The sequence below is a fragment of the Ursus americanus genome, chromosome 20, assembly GCF_024610735.1.
Source record: "Ursus americanus isolate L20-20 chromosome 20, mUrsAme1.1.p, whole genome shotgun sequence".
NCBI classification, from domain to species: Eukaryota; Metazoa; Chordata; class Mammalia; order Carnivora; family Ursidae; genus Ursus; species Ursus americanus.
In genome coordinates, this window is record NC_142146.1 from 52,121,526 (window position 1) to 52,139,308 (window position 17,783).

General features: G+C 40.4%; 1 protein-coding gene across 4 annotated transcripts in view; it reads left to right on the forward strand.

The window, feature by feature from the left end:
* Positions 1 to 14,413: 14,413 nt before the first annotated feature.
* The window catches only part of MLF1 (myeloid leukemia factor 1), a 32,645-nt gene continuing 29,275 nt past the window's right edge, over positions 14,414 to 17,783 (forward strand). Inside the window, exon 1 of one of the 4 annotated variants that reach the window (XM_087870311.1) lies at positions 14,414 to 14,587. In XM_087870311.1, coding sequence (XP_087726437.1) covers positions 14,541 to 14,587 — 47 coding nt within the window. In that variant the 5' untranslated portion in view covers positions 14,414 to 14,540. The remainder of the gene's footprint in view (positions 14,588 to 17,783) is intronic. The other 3 variants (XR_015727921.1, XM_045811807.2, XM_045811797.2) reach the window with 3 other exon arrangements.

Here is a 17,783-nt window from a genome sequence, read left to right on the forward strand (position 1 = left end):
CTGGAGAAGATAACTCATAACTATTAGTAGTTTGAAAAAATACTCTTTTCAAAATGCCGTGTATTTGAATCCGCTGCAATCTCAGTATATGAGGTGAAAATGGAAAGTCATCCAAAATTATCCTCTCCCATAAATACAGTTTTCTGCATGTTTAAAATATTTCATTAAATTTGTGGACCTACCATAGGGCATAATCAGCATCCAAAGTCCTGTGTTACTTAACAGCTGTTCTACCAGAAACACTTCAAGGCAAATACCGATTCACATTAACACTGTCCCTACAACCAGCCTTGTGTTTCAGAGGTCCTGTGGGCTGCTTTCAGAAAAAGATGCTCAGAGACTTTTAACTTCCCTTCTTTATAATTAATAAGAGAATAACAAATATGTTACCATTCACCATACCTCAGAAAATACCAGAGACTTCGTTTTTATTTGTTGTCCTTAACGAAATTCCAATTTCTAAGTATTCTCATCTTGCTATAATAACTGTGCAATGTAATTCCCAAGAGACTCTGTTCAATTAATTTCTAAATCCTTTGAAAGGCATTTAAACAGACCTTAAAGAGCAATGAAAAAGTTGTAAAAATATGCTTTTTTCTCTTATTTTTTGAAAAGCTACCTTAAAATTCCCACAGTCTATAACAAAGATCTCTGTCCTTTTGCCAGCAAAGACAGCATAGCATAAAAATGTATTTTTACTTTTAGAGACAAAAAATCAATCTAATTAAATGTCACTGGGAGATTTGAATTTTGGTCTCTAGTTCAATGCGGAATGTGTATATTAAATGTGAATGGCCACTATTTCATTAAACTAGTTCTGTTTCTAAGTACTTCAAAGTGTACTCAATCATCATGTGTATGTTTTCTATAAATTACATAATTTCAATGTGCCAGCTAGCAAATGGTCACATATAATTTATTAAATGTGCTCATTTGCTGGCCTCATATAAATACAGGCAACATCAGCCTGGTAAAAGAATATACGTAATGAAAGTTATATCAAGAATTAACCTTTTTCTTAAGTGATATCTTCTACATTTTTGTGACTTGAGGTTTTTATTTCATTTAATATTTTTTTATAAAACAGGAAAGTCAAGTCATCCATATGCAACCAGTTTTGTTACACTGCTGCTCTGTCTCCCTGCCAAGTGACCATTATTAACCGTCCTTCCCAGACTTGCCCTATGTTTAAACAAATACATCTCTGTAGAGATATTGACATATGGACTCCCTTTTCAGACCGTGGAAACATTGGTCTGCGGTTAACTCTTTCCCCTGGTATGTTGCCTTGGAGGTACATCTGTGTGCCTCATTCTTTTTGAATGGCTGCATAGATTTCCTAAAAGTGAAACTGCTAAGCCATAGAGTATGTACCTTTTATTTATACTATAATAGCAACAGTAAATAAAATTTCAAATTACATTATTTTATGCAAAATAAGATTTTATGCAAAATAAGATTATATCACTCTCCAAATCATTTAAGAACTAAAAAGTCACTTTTTAAATAGGATACATTTTATGCAGCTAGTTCCCTCCATATTCCCCCTAAAATCATTGGTCGCAATGTCCCAGGAGGCTGACCTTATAGACTGTAACATCCTGTTTCCCTTGCCCTCCAGCCTTTGGTTGGGTTCAGCCAATTGGAGGCATTGGCAGGAAGTTAGAGGAAGGAGCAGAGAGAACTGGGTCTCTGTCCCTTTGCTGGGCCATGTTTCAGTTGTGGCTGCTTTCCGAAGGCCACAGCTCTAGTAGGCTAGCCCCTTTCCCAAAGGTGTACCTCTCGCCATATTCTAGTAACAGCTCCTTCCTCCTGCCCCTCAGACCTGGGGCCTGGAACAGTTTCCTATAGCTACTACTCCCTGATTGGGGCCCTTACCCCTGCCCGCATCCCTGTATTTAATACCTTCATTAAACGCTTTTGCCTAGGTCCTCTGTTCCCTGCTGAGACCAAAGCTGATAAAATTTATCTTCAAGGGCAGTGTATCAATTAGGATTAATTAAGTGTATCCATTTCATAACAATAGCATAACAACAATAGCAACAACAAACAATGGCTTAAATAGGAAAAATGTTTCTCAAGGAAAAGACATTTAAGGCAGTTACGATGGAGTCAGACATTAGGGACTGGAGCTCTTCGGTCAGTGGCTTCCAGCACGTACTTCAGTCTGACTGAGGCTGGAGCTAGCATTCTCACATTCCACATGCCCACAATGCAGGCAGCAGAAAGATGTCCTCCCTGCCTTTCAGGAAGACTAAGAAGTTAAAAGAGACCTGGAAGTTTACAACACAACTAAAACTTAATCAAATGACTGCTCTCCTGTTGCAAGAATGATTGGGAAATGTAGTGTTTTAGCTCGTCAGAGCAGAAAATACCCTGATAATTATGAATCATAAGATAATATTTCCTTTAAAAATATAGTAAAATCCTGAAACAGACTCTTAACTATAGAGAACAAACTGATGGTCACCAGAGGGGAGGCGGGTGGGGGATGGGTGAAATAGTGGTTGGGGATCAAGGAGCGCGCTTGTCGTGATGAGCACGGAGTAATGTAGAGAATTGTTGAGTCACTGTATTGTACACCCAAAACTAATGTAACACTGTATGTTAACTATACTGAATTATAATAAAAACCTAATTAAAAATAAAAATATAGGGGCGCCTGGGTGGCACAGTGGTTGGGCGTCTGCCTTCGGCTCAGGGCGTGATCCCGGCGTTATGGGATCGAGCCCCACATCAGGCTCCTCCGCTGGGAGCCTGCTTCTTCCTCTCCCACTCCCCCTGCTTGTGTTCCCTCTCTCGCTGGCTGTCTCTGTCTCTGTCGAATAAATAAATAAAATCTTTAAAAAATAAAAATAAAAAAAATAAAAATATAGCTAGCAAAATCCTGAAGAAACCCAACTACATACCCCATCTACTCATTCAAATTTCCATTAATTCAGAAAACAATTTCTAGGAATACTGCTAGAGGTGGCATGTTCCCTTTCCCAGGTCTCCAAAGGCTACTAGACACCTTTTCCATGAAGTTATATTAAGCAGTAACAGTAATAGTTTATATGTAAACGTTTCAAACACCACATGAGTGGCATTTAGACCCTGAGAATTCCTAATCACCATTGTTCTTTGCTCTATTGCAGGCCAATACTAATCAGTTAAGAGTGGTTCTCTGAGCCTGAATGTATCACCTTTAGAGAGACGCAGCACGCATGTTTCAGCTTGACTTTATGTCGTACTGGTATGATCTCTTGGGTGAGGAGCCAAGGGAAAGGAGTCACCAAATCATCAATCTAACGCTGGTACCTAACCACCTCCTTTTACATTTAAGTAGTTTCCATGTCTTTATTCAACTTTTTCTCCTCTAAAGGAAAGGGAAAAAAGACCCTTTCATTCATCTTCTATTGTAAGCACATGGAAAACGCTGAATTCAATTCTAATTCTACATTTACCAATCAACCACTTGATCAATAGTTTCTTGTCAACAAATATTTTAATTTGCTAAAGATTGAATTAACAAGTGCATTATTGTGTGTGAGTGAAGCAATAAATTTGAATTTTTTAGCCTGCTCTTGGTCCTGAAAAGCCAAGACAAACTAAGGTAAAGGAGAGGCATAGTCTGTCTCTTTCTGTCTGTCCTTAAAAGAAATGGTTGAAAAGAGGTCTCCCAATCCTTGTAGCAAGGTAGCATATCAGCTAGAAAGTAGGGGCAGAAGCCCCAGCTAGTAATAGAGGTACATTTGCCTTGAGCATGCCCTTGTTTATATTTCTGGGAACAAAATGAATCAGCAGAAGGGGATGGGGTCCAACAAGAGAGATAGATGAGAACCCCAAATCCAACCTGTAAGCCAGAGACAGCAGTATGTGGTAGAGTATTTGTTATATGCTGTGATGGCTTTAAAACACGTCTGCAAATTCTTTGATACTTTTCCCATTGAAAGGTGGGAGTCTAGGTCCCCTTCCTTGAATCTTTTAACCAAAAGAATGTATCAGAAGTGGCCCAGCCTAACTTCCAAGCCTGGTTCAGGAAAGGCCCATGCCTAATTCTCAGGATCCTCACCCTTGGGGCCCTGGGTGGGCATTATAAGATGACCAACTACCCAGGAGCTGCCCTGTTGTGAGGACACCCAGGCCATATGGGGGTTCTGGCTGACAGTTCCGTCTGAGGTTCCAGCCAACACCCAGCATGTGAGTGAAGACCTCTCCAACCTCTGAGCTCCCTCGCTGAGGCCCAGAGATAAACCACCGTCATTTCCCTGTCTAAATTCTTTACTGGTAGAATTTATGAGTGTCATAAAATGGCTTTTTTGCACCATAAAGCTTGGAGGTGTTTGTTGCACACCAACTCTATGGAGTCACTGAAAATCTGGTTGAGCTACACACTGGTAAGCACTGATGTTTATGTGCAGGTCCGCTGCTGGCGGATTGCTGCTGTCGAGACTGCATGGCATGGTGGTATGAGCATGAGCTATCTACTGAATCTACTTCCTGAATCTCTGTTCCAATATCTAGTAAGCAGGATTGAGGGGGGCAGGGTGCCTGGGTGGCTCAGTCCTTTCAGCAGCGGCCTCTTGGTTTCAGTTCAGGTCATGATCTCAGGGTCGTGAGACTGAGCCCTGGTGGGTCTCTGCACTCAGCGTGGAGTCTGCTTGAGAGTCTCTTTCTCCCTTTCTCTCCGCCCCTCTCCCCCACCGCAACACGTGAGCCCCACCCCCTCTCAATAAATACACAAATAAATAAATGTTTTTTAAAAACACAACGGAATGGTAATACCTATCTTGCAGAGTTCCCATGTGGATTAGAGTTGATGTATGTAAAACACTCAGCACAGTGCCTACCAGAGAACCAGAATCAATTAAAAAATAGTTGAAAACTGCAATGCTATGATTTTCGGATTTTATGTTCCCTGCCATTTCACTTAGAATGAAGCTTACCCTCTTGTGAGTGATCTTATTCTATAAAGCCAACTCACCATAGACAGCTAAGTTGGACAGACAAACCTTTAAGAGTATTTGGGTTAAATGATAAATATAATTAGAAAATGAAAGTGCCATGTAAAAACAAATACAGGGTCAGTTAGCGCCCTTAGCTAGAAATCAGCATGTCCTATAAAACTGACTGCCACGCATAAGATTGAATCAACCATAATCATCAAAATGACTGAGAATTAAGAAAGAAAATTAATTCCCAAAGGAAATCACTGTAGATCTCATTAGTTCAGGAATAACCTACCTTAGGACTTTAATTAAAAATAATATTTATTCCAAATAAATGAGTGCTGACAGGTTTCTGCAGAATCCATAATCTTGGTTATGCTAAATCTTCTTATATTAAGGCAGACATCATTAATCTCATTTGAGATGCCCTCCAGTCTGACAGCTCTCACAGCACTGGGGCAATTTCTTGCAGCAACCTTTTTATCTTCACAAAGGAGTTATAACTCATGCAGATACCTAATGTAAAAAGGTCTAGGCAATTAGAGACATCACTCTGAGATCTACACCGGCATTTTATCATGTTAGAAAGCATCTCATAATGAGTTTGTTCTCAAACGGAGGCCAATATCTCAACCCTACCATCAAATTAACAGTGGTTATTTTATTATTTTATTTATTGCTACCATTCTTTTTTTCTAGAAAAGCATCAAGTGTTTTATAAAAATGCATAGAATATGGCAAGATAAAAGAGAAATTTTAACAAGTCGATGAAGAAAATAGGGCAAAGGAGGGAATGAGAGTAGAGTAGAAAGGTAGGAAGAAGTTAGAAGGAATCAGGTTAACATCCAAAAAGCATACTGTAAAGTTTTATAAAAGTGTGCACTTTCAAGCTGCCAGCCGATTGTTGGCTTATATTTCAAGTCTTATTTAATGATTAAGAATTTTGTTCTGTACCTATTCTGACTATTTTTGTACAACTTACTAATAGATGCATGAGCTGGGTTGAAGGGTGTCCTCGCCACCCCCAAAAATTTCACTCCCCCCAAAAAATTCACCTCAAACCTGCAGTGCCCTTTTTTGGAAATAAGGTCCTCGCAGATGGAATCAAATTAGGAGTTCATCCTGGACTAGGGTGGGTCCTAAATCCAGTGACTGGTGTCCTTGTAAGAAGGAGATTTGGATTCAGAGACTCAGAGGGGAGAAGGTCATGTGATGACAGAGGACTAATGGGAGTGTTACAGGGATAAGGCGGGGAGCACTGAGGACTGTCAGCTAGGCAGAGGCAAGGAAGGACCCCTCCTTAGAGCCTTTAGAGGGAGCATGACTCTGCTGACAGCTTGACTTGGCACCCCCAGAACTGTGAGAGAATAAACCCGTTGTTTAAGTCAGCCAGTTTGTTGTACTCTGTTATGACAGCCCTGAGAAACTCAGAACAGCACTTAAAGATGTTTTCTTAAGAGGCTAGAATATATGCCCAGAATGAACATAAAGGCCTAAAGAAGAAAAAATGAAGTAAAAGAAACAAAATTCTAAAAATGTTGCCTAGTAAACTTTTTGTCTAAAACCTATGGCTCGGGGTGCTTGGTGGTTCAGTGGGTTAAGCACCTGCCTTCAGCTCAGGTCATGATCCCAGGGTCCTGGGATCGAGTCCCACATCGGGCTCCCTGCTCAGCAGGGAGCCTGCTTCTCCTTCTCCCCCTGCTGCTCCCCCTGCTTGTGCGCTCTTTCTCTGTCAAATAAATAAATAAAATCTTTAAAAATAAAAAATGAAAACTATGGCTCCCCTATACATGCTGGCTGGTGACAAAACAAGCATCAAGTAAACAAGTGACAAATATTAAGAGGGGAAAAAAGCATCCAATCACATTTAGTTTAACAGATTATTTGTATATGGATAAATGGCCTTTTGAAATTTTATTACATACGTTGCTAGATTCTACTTCTTCCATAGTGGTACAGGGATGACAGTCTTCAATAAATAAAAAATTGGAATACAAGCAGATAGTTTACAGGCAAGATGATTTCAGGTCCCTTTAAGACTGAACAGAATTAGAAAGTTAATATAATACCCAGGACCTGATAAATTTATGCTAGCCTTTTGCAAGCCAGATGAAAACATTAGTTTGTAATCTAAATATCCTTTAGAAAGGAAACTACTGCCTCATGGCCCCGATATTTTAAGATCTGGACAGCCAGCAACGTGGTGGTGACTGGTGTCCACTCACAAAGGCCTTTTGTGAGGAGTCAGGACACTTCTCAGCTCTCACCACACAGGACTTGCTGTCAACACAGTTCTGAGTTACATTCAGAAGCCAATATGCGGATGTTACTGGGCTCAGGTATCCTCTCATGCCATGAAAACTCACACTCTCCGTAACTAGATCACAGACTCGAAGCCTGGGGGCCAGATTCAGCCCCCAGGCTAGTTTTGTTTGCCCTGCTCAGGTATTTTGTTTTTAATTAATTGCTAACTTTTAAAAATTGGGAGATTTCGTGTGAAATTCCATATTACCAGTGGGCATGAATTTCTGCAGGGCAATCATCTGGAGCTGAGTAGCAGTTTCTGCCTTTGCTGGAAGCATGTCCAGTGCCCCCCCTGTGCACCCCTCCAGGAGCCCACAGCTATAGGCACAGGGCTAAGAGTGCAGGCCCTCGGGCCGGACTCCTGGATGTGTGACCTTGAGCAAGTGTTTTCTCTTCTGTGACCCTCAGCTTCCTCTCAGGTGCAAGGGGCATAATAATAGCGTCCATCTCGTGAGATTGTTCAGGGGATTGAGAGTGTTATACCATGTAAAGCACTTAGAGTGTGCCAGACGCACAGTGGCAACCAATAAATGTCTGTTGTTATTTTGATTATTACTAATTCTTAGCATCGTGCCGATCCCACTTCCCTCTTTTATTACTTGCCTGGCGTCTCTTGTGTTTTTGACTCCAGCTCTAGGTATAGACCCGCCCTCGACTGGAGGAAAGGAGACAATCCTACTAAGTGCTAGCACAGGTCTGCCTGGTGTATTAATAAGAGCCCAGAGTCTACCGTCAGACAAGCTGCCTTTCAATCCCAACTCCACTACTTCCTAGCAGTAGGTCCTTAGACAGATTACTTAACTCTCTAAAGCCCGTGTTTCCTTACTTCCGTAAGGTAGTAATGGAACTGTTATGAGTCAGTGGGTTAGCACATAGTAGGTTTCAGCTTTTCAGGTTTTATTATTAAGAACAGCAGACCACAACATTCTCCCTGGGCCTGGGTCACTCAGTTTCTCCCAGCAGGCTGCCAGTGCCAATCAGTAGTATAAGCCTCGCTGGAGGCTGTGTCCCAAGGGGCTTTCTAGGTGAGGGAGATACGAATTAGGAGAAAACCAGGTAGAGCTTGGAGCCACTCATAAATAATCCCCTGTCTTCCCCTTATCTTGTTACCCTAAAATATATGCCCTAGATAGCACTAAAACTTGCATGGCCTTGAAATTAAAAACAATTCTTCTAAGATGGAAGCAGATTTTTTTTCTACATTTCAAATAATAAAAGCATCTAAGCACATGACAAAGGGATGAAGGCATTTCAAGTTCTTAATGTTTTCCAAAATAATCCCTTAACCCCTAGACAGACTTCTCAAATCATTGCCTTCACAGCGGGACATCCACCCACAGCTTGAATTCTCTCCAAATCTTATCAAAGATTTAAAAATAACTTTTAAAATAGCACTGTAGACAGTCACATTAAACAGTGTCTGAGAACAGATGACCTCAACAGTATTTCTTAAAGAATACTTTCTACTCTTCAATTTGTTTTAGGCTCTATGATTCTAAAACTTTTCATTTCTTAGAAGAAGCAAAAAAGTATTTCTTCCACCCACAAAAGAAATAGACAGTCACAAACATCAAAGTGTTGACTCCTTATGAAATTATTGCCTGTAGAGAAAAGCTTTCTGAATCTCAATGACAATGAGATTAAAAAATAGCTGAATGTTAAATCAATTTTTAAAACTAATCAAGACATAGACGAGAATGATCATAGCAGCTTTATTCTTAAAAGCCAAAAAAAAAAAGAAAGAAAGAAGAAAAAGAAAGAAAGCAAGAGGGCAAGGGAGGAAGAAAAAGGAAGAAAGAAGAGGAACAAAAATTGATCAACAGTAGTTGAGTAACTTGGGGTAAATTCATACAGTGAAATAATACACGGGAAGGAAAAAGAATAAAGCACTGCTCTATGTAACAAGATGAATGAATTTTGCAGACATAATGTTAAGCAAAAGAAACAAATCTCAGAATATTGGTTACCTTTGAGAGAGATTGGGAGGGAGTGGGAGGGAATTTTCTGGGGCATCAGAAATGCTTTAGATCTCCAGCTGGATGGTGTTTTCATAGGTTTATTTGTACGTAAAAATTTACTGAGCTGTACACTTTGGATTAGAAAGTAAATTAAAAAGTAAATTTTAAAAATGAATCAGGCTTTGGATGTGTTTATCAACTACACATGGGTCTTATGGCTCTGTAGGAAGTTTGAGCTTTGTCACTAAAAAAAAATTAATATAACATATTTGTATTTTACATTGTCATTAAAATTCTTTGCCTTTAGAGTAATGGTCTTTGTTTTATTAAGTAACACTTTTGGGGTGCCTGGGTGGCTCAGTCAGTTAAGTGTCTGCCTTCGGCTCAGGTCATGATCCCAGGGTCCTGGGATCGAGTCCCATGATGGGCTCCTGGCTCCCTGCTTCTCCCTCTCCCTCTGCCCTTCCTTCCCACTCGTGCTCACTCTCGTGCATGTGCTCTCTGTCTCTCTTGCTCCCTCTCTCTCAAATAAATTTTTTAAAAAGTAACATTTTGTTGTTTTTCAGGAAAATTTAAAAATCTCTTCATGGATGTACTGTATGGTGACTAACATAATAGAATAAAAAATCATTAAAAAAAATAAAAATAAAATAAAAATCTCTTCATGTACTTAAACCAACAACCTATGTCAAGTTTGAACAATCCTGGAAGCCTCATGTTTCCATAACTCTATACCATTGAGTCCTGTTTTGTATGAGAGTTGGCTATGGGTGCAGTGAGAAGAAAATGGCCTTGAGATGGTTAGATCTGGATCAGAACCCCTATTCTACCAGTGGCCAGCTAGAGGACCTTGGCAAATCACTCTCGCTCCCGGAATCTCTGTGTTCTTATCTGCAAAATGAAGGCGATTCCTCCTTCATAGGGTTGAGAGAATCCTTTGACAAAAAGAGGTACACACTTTTTAAATGCAAACTATTGCTAAATGAAAGACAGCATTTATCTAAGTCTTTATTTTAAAAAGCGCACGACACATGTTCCAAAGTCTCCAAGCCCCAAAGATTTACATCTAAGAAGTGTAGGAGAAGCCAAAACTTTTGCCCATTTTTATTAACACTAGTATAATCTTTGGTTCAGCCCTGACCCTACAGTGAGTCTTCACTTCCTCCCCAGCCTTTTCTAATATCTCCATCCTCTCTGGCCTTCCATCACTACAACAGAACATTCCTTTGCTTTTCTCTCCGGAACTCCCCGTCAGCCACCTGAATGTTGGTCCTGCGCCAGGGCCTGGAGCCTCCACTTCCACACTTCCACCCCAAGAGGCTGCCGAAAGCATCTTTCCATAAAGGCTGATCATCGTTACCAAAATCCCAGAAGGTGACATAGTCCTTACATTTTTCCGAATAAACTAACTCAGTTACAGTTTGTGAAAAATACACAGCCAGCCATGAATATACATGTCCACAGGATGGAAAACAAACACGACTGAGAAAGTCTGCAGCTTGTTTGTAGTTCAGTGTGAAGTAAACTCCAGGCCCCAGCCTCAATAGCAGGCACCGAAAAGAAGTTAATATTGGAAAATTCCCTCTGTAACTCAAACTTGCTTTGAATTTCTGTGTCACTGGAGGAAAATACTCCCTTTGAGAGTATTTCTCAAAAGGAGAGGGCGCTACGGGCATTTAGGGCAGGACAATTCTTCCCTGCGGCTTCTGCGCTGCTGCACAGATAAACACCAGGAAGAAAATGAATCCTATCATTAAGGCTTGTTTACTTCTTCTTGGGCACTTGACATAATTTCTCTGAAAACAATTTGAAAAGTCTCAGTGTAACAATGGTAACTGCAGAATTAGCTGCTGAAAGAGCTGCCCGCTAGCATGGAAGCTCCAAGAGGCCAGGAAGCTTTGTATCCTCAATGCCTAGAGTGGTGCCTGGTATATAACTGGTCCTTAATAAATAGATGATGTATTAATAGATGAAAGAAAAGAGGACTCATTGACATTTTGAACTCTTGGTACTCAACTCTATTAAAGAGTTGTAAGTTTGGCCTGGGTCTTACTCTTTTCTCTGTTTTCTCAACTCAATCAGTGACCTTGCAAATGAGACACAAGTTGTAGTATAGTTAAAGATTATATATGTACATAGAGGCACTCAGCAAATGGTTAATTTTTTTATAGGGAGGCAAAGTAGGGTGGTGGCAGGAATAGAAGCTTTGGGGCAGGATTAATCTGGATTCGATCTGACTGGACATGTACCAAATTTCTACGGGCCTCGGCTTTTTCCACATGTAACAGGGGGATAAACATCTTAGCATACAGGATTGTTATAAGGATTAAATGAGAAAATGTATGCAAAGCACTTAATGCAATGCCAGGAACATAGGAAGTATAAATAGGAGCTATTATCCCAATATATAATTTTCACTTTACTTAGCTCAGCTCATTCCTCTGAAGGTAATTTCAGGACATAGGAATAGACTGTATATTATATACACCAGGCACATGCTACCTCAGGACCTTTGCGTTGACCGGGAATGTTTTTCCGACAGATGTCCATTTTCTTCCAGTGAATCTCCTCAGATTTACCTTCTCAAAGTGGCCTACACAGGATTCCCCATTCATAATTCACAAGTCCATCCCCCTTACCCTGCTCAGTTTTTCCCTCCAACACCTATCACCTTTTAACATACTGCTTTCTGTGCCTTTTCTTTCTATTTGGTGCTCACAAGAATATAAATTCCAGGACAGGGATTTTTGTCTGCTTTGTTCACTAACACCTTAATGTCTAGTTCAGTGCCTGACACAAGGTAGGCACTCAATAAATATTTGTAAAATTGAATTGTTGATTTGAATATATTCCTACTAAATTTTATGCTTTTTAGTTTGGACCCATTATTTAGTTTGTCAGCATGATTCTGAGAAATAATTACCTGCTTTCATCCTGAATCCCTCAGCGTGGCTCATCACCCACATTCCATGCAACCAGCCACACCAGGGAAAACTCCAGGCCACCAACCCTGTTCGGTAACTAGCTGTGTGAACCTTGGCAATTTACTTAGCCTCTCTGTGTTTTGGTTGTATCACTTAAAAATGAAGATGAAAACCATCTCTCCTCCACAAAATCTTAGGAGGATTCAAAGAGCCAACGCACAGGAAGAGCTTTCCACAGTGCCTGACACCCAATCAATAAATATTAGCTATTGTGAGTCTATGTACAGCCAGATCCAGGACCCTCACCCCTTTAATTCTACTCTGCATCCCTATTGCTCCTGCTGGGGTAGTCATCCTCTCCTACCACTTCTTTCAGATCAGAAACTATGCTGTCTCCTCAGCTTCGACTCGCCTCTTTCATTAACCCCCCCCCTCTTTTTTTTTTAAAGCATTTGCTATTAGGCCCAAATTGCTCTTGGGATCTCCAGGTGACTCTGCGAATAACCTGTGCCTGGACTAAAGCTTTCATGTTTTAGCACTGTGGGTCTAAGTAAAATCCCCATGGGAACAAGGGGGAAATTGTTCTTACAAGTTGCTTTATTTGACGTTGATCTAAAACTATTTTAATACTATCCTTTATCACCAGTAATCTACCCCATTTCATTTAAGGGTGTTTTGTTTTGTTTTGGGGGGGGTTAGGAACAGAGGGAGAGGGAGAGAGAGAATCTTAAGCAAGCTCCACACCCAGCGCAGAGCCAGAGGTGGGGCTCAATCTCAGGATTCTGAGATCATGACCTGAGCCGAAACTAAGAGTCGGACACTTAACCAATTGTGCCACCCAGGCACTCTTGTTTTTAGTTTTTAAACAAGGTGGCCTTCCTTAACATCTTGGGTTGTACTATTTTAAAGAGAAAATAATATCAAACCTCCTGAAACAAATTTTTTTGCCTTGAAACTAATTTAGAAATCCCTAATATGTATATGCTCTCTGAACTTCATTCTTATGCCAGAGGAGAAGAAAATAGCCTATTCCCTGGAAAGGCTATGCTATCTTAACTTGGACAGCGTAAAATCTGCCCTACCTCACGTCACCAGTCTCAGGAAAAGGAGGCTGCCAGCGAACTTGGCTAAAGGTGGGGAGGTAAGAGGTCCAAAGAATTAAATTTCCAACTCCCAAAATAACCTCTGAGTACTCCTGTCACCTCAAATCAGGTCCTACATGCTTCTTCATGTTGGAAGAGTGCCACCTCTCTGGCCCGATCCCAGGAGGCCCTGTGGAGCCTGGGATGGCCCTCTGTCTCCAGAGGACAGCCCTCTAGAGAGGCTGGGGAGCCCACTGTGTTCAAGGTAGACATACATACATACATGTCCAAATCCCACCTGTACTAGTTCCTTAAATTAGCTCACTTTTTCACTTACATTTGTAAAGACTAGTTATTAATGTATAACACTGCTTTAAAGTTAAAACCATTTTCACTTGCCATAAACAGAAGGCTCACACATAAATATAATTAAAACAAAGCTATATAGTAATGGAATTTTAGTTGGACATGGTGCAGGTCTTGTGACTGGGTCCTACTCTGTTAGGTTAAGGAATGCTGGAGAAGTGTGAAAGACGTGCTGGCATCAAAGTGAGACTTGTTCCTTGAAATGGAGACTGGAAGGAGGACCAAAAAGAGAGCAACTTGCTCATCTTGTTTTTAAATACCATGTCTATGTAAAACTTAAGCATTCCCACTTCGGGAAATATTGCTTTGAATTTTAGGCTCACATAAGGCAAAGAAGTTTGTGAAATTTTGTAAGCTTCATTTCCTTCAAGCAGGCACTGAGTACATTGTTTATTAACTGTACTCAAAAACTTGTTGCACATTTATTCTAAGTATTTGTGCACAGCTCTTGACCAACTACCACAGAGTGTTTTGGATATAAGACTTCGATCCCGTGGATCACAAAATGCGGGAAGTGAATGGATCTTTGGAAGCCATCTAGCCCAAATCTTGACCTATTTCCATTTTCCCGAAAAGAGAGTTGGGGTTCGAGGCCGAGGGCGATTTGCCCAAGGTCACGCAGAGGGTGGTCTAATTTCTGTGTTCCTGCAGGCCGGGGAACAAGCTATCTCGTCCCTCAGAAAGCTTCATGAAGGGTTGCCTGGCTGGCGGGAAGCCAAACCTCTCGCCTCCACTGTGTTGATCGCAGTTGCTATGGCAGCGGCGCATTATTCCCCGCCTCGTCTTGGTGACGTCAGGAAACCAGCGTCCAATGGGAAATCATCTCGGCGTCACGCACAGCCCCGGCGGGCACCGCCTTCTCAGCCGGGTGAGTAGCGTTGAGGGCGTGGGGAAGGCTGGCTCGGGTCGCGGCCGCGGCGAGTTACATCGTTTTCCAGTCTGTCCGCGTCCGCCGCCGCCCGTGACAGAGCCAGGATGTTCGGGATGCTGAGCAGCAGCTTTGAGGATGATCCCTTCTTCTCGTGAGTGTCGGGAGACGGGAGCCCCCGGTCGCGCGGGAGTTCAGGGATCTTGAAGGGAGCTATTTTAAGGGAAAAGTGCGAGTTAAAACTGTGAGGAAGGCGAGAGGGAATTTGAGTAACTTCACGAGGCGGCTGGGAGAAGAGGACTCGAGGGAGTAAGAAGGGAAGGGAGAAGAGAATTTAAGGATGTGGGAGGGAGGGGAGAGAAGGATGGGGGGTTGAGGAGGGAGAGGAAGATTCGGGGGTGTGGGAAGGAGAGGAGAAGGATTGGGGGGCGGTGGGGAGGGAGAAGTACTGGGGACATGGGAGGGAGGGGGAGAAGGATTTGGAAGCGTGAGGTGGGGAGAGGTGCGAGCCGGCCCCCTGCACACAAACCCAGGTGCCCCCTGCTCTCCGCTTGGCCGGACTTCGGGTGCCTGGGTTGGTTCCTGCGTTCGGAGGCCCGCCTTCGCAGCCGCAGAGCTTTGCAGGTGATGGTAACTGCCCTCTAGGTGGAACTTCTGGTGAGAATTATGCTTAGAGGACCCTATCCACACCTGTTGCAGTTCCAAATGAGAGGCAGGGAATGTTTTACAAGATGACAACTGTTTGAAAAGGAAAACATTTTTAAAACAGCATTTTCATAAATGCGCATTTCTGAGAGCACAACAAAGTTGGAGAGTTGTGCTGTGTCTCACGTCGAAGTGGTTGGAGGTTGCCAAGCGCGCTGTTTGTTTTCTTTGCTTGCCTTGTTACAAAGCTAGTCTTGCTTGTAGAGGGACTTCTCTGTCAAAAGTACAAATAGGGCAGGGAAGCAGAGAGTGGGTGCATTTAACACCTCAGGTAAATGTCAAACCTGTGGACAGTTCCAAGTGAGTTAACGTGATGCCTTAGGAAGAAGGCTTCCAGAACTTAATTGGTTGCTTCATTATAATCTAGTTTTCTTGGGGGGGGGGGTGTTGGTTTTGGGTTTTTTTTAGTTCTTGCTTTGGCGATTATATAAAAATGATAACACAATCTAGTTGGATTCCTAAGACGGGATGTCTTGTGTTACTTTTTTGCCCAAGTGTTTTACCAGTTTGAATCTTGACTTGGTGTCCTAATTTATTTTGATCGATTAAAATCTCTACCTGTGCAACTCGGAGACTTTTTTTTTTTAAGTTTAAAATGTCAACAGTTTACTACATAGTATTATTGTTTTTAAAGGAAAATTTGTTGGCTTACATGTGTTAGTACTATTTTTAAACCAAATAACATAAAAGTAACAATTGAAAGAATAATGGTAAAAAGATGAAATGACTAATATAGAAAAATAAAATATAGAAAAATAAAAATTTAAATTACAATTAAGAGGTGTGTAGATTCAGGCAGGTTTATTATGCTGTTTTAGTTGACTTGTTTAGGAGTTTTGGGACATTTACAATTAATGCCATTTTGACAAATTTTAAATTTTGTGCTGTATTATGATTTGCTCTTTTAAAAGTCTCTGAGAGTAGGGACTAAATATATCCATAGATTAGTTGAGCTGTTGAAATGATTCTTATGTAATTGTGACATCACTACAATGGGTAATAGTTAAGGAGATTATGATAGACAACATTTGAGTTGCATTATGTCCTCAATTATATCAAAAACAGCAATGGCCTTAACTAAACTGTGAGTGTATAATTAGTACCTTTTTTAAAACGTCTAGCAAAAGTGTAATTTAAACTCTTGGGGAACTGTCTGAGCAAAGGCAATGAACCCAAGAGTCAGGGTCAGAAATAGTAACAGACCACAAATAGTAGGCATACATCAAAGAACACTCTTCCCTGTGCTTAGGATGGAAAGGACCATCGGTTACATGTCAGTGGGTCTTTCAGTCATCACTCTCCATTGCCTTCTTCAAATGCAGACAGCCATATCATAAAAAGTCAGGATAAAATTATTGTAATTAACTTTATAAAACAGATTAATGCTTCTAATTTCATTGTCCACAACTAACTGTATAGAGAGTAAACACAATGGGGGGGAATAAGAAAGAAAGAGAATGTGTGTTTCTGTTTATTTCAAGTAATTTGTCATTTGACCCACCTCTTTTACTCTAACCCCAAACAAAATGAGTATGCATTACTTAATATAAGTCCAACATAAAAAATTCTTAAAGGTTACAGACTCCTTATCAAATCATTCATTTACCTTAACACAGAAGGGTTCCTTGACCACCATCTTTTGTATAAATATTAGCCCTATTGCTAACATAATGTGTCATTGGATTCCTTTACTGGTAAATTAATATCTGACATGTAGAAAGTATTCAGTAAATGTTGTTTAATGATAGTCTCGTGTCCTTTACATTTTGTATTGTAGTTACTCTGGTGTTTAGTTGGTTGCTGAAAGTATTTGCATTCAACACATGCTGTTATTGATGTTGACACTTTCTTATTTGAACACTACCATTGTCTAACCATTAGTTCAGTATCAAGAATGTTAATACAAGCACAATCTACTAATTTACTAATTATTCAAAAGTGGGCAGACAGATACTTTTTGGACATAAAAGTAGAATTATTAAATAATTTGAAACTGGTAAAATACTGTAATCAAACTGTCAGATGTTTAAAAGATTTGAATTAAAAAACGATTAAAATCTATAGTCTTGAATTCAAATATGTTCATTTTCAATGTTTACCCTAAAAGTTGCACCTTAAATGTTTCATCAGAAAATTAAAAGGAAACTTTAAAAGTGATATGTTGAAGTTTTTTAGTGTTTTATGATATATTTGGAAAATTTCTTTTGTATCTGATGTTGCAGAGCTGAAATTCAGTGAAAGTTGCCATACAGTGTACCCTCATATATACCTTCTTAAGTAAATAATACTTGTAATTTCGTTCAAAACACAAAAGCCAAAAAGCTGGCACTTCTGGCATGCAGTTTATTCTCAAGGATACTACTTTCCCTTCCCATTTATATTTGCTTAAGAAATAGAAACATGTATGGATAGGAAAATTAATTTGAGGTTCAAATGATTTTGGCATCTATCCTATATTCTAAAAACATTGATTATTTAGTATAAAAATTTACCTATATCTGGTCCAGTCTAAAAATGTCTACGTTGTGCAGAAACATGAACTTTGAATCTTCTGAGCTACAGAAATGAAAGTCTGATCATGCAGGTTTACAAAGAATAGCTATGTTACCATGTATCAGCTATTAGATATTAAAGGCTCAGAAGCA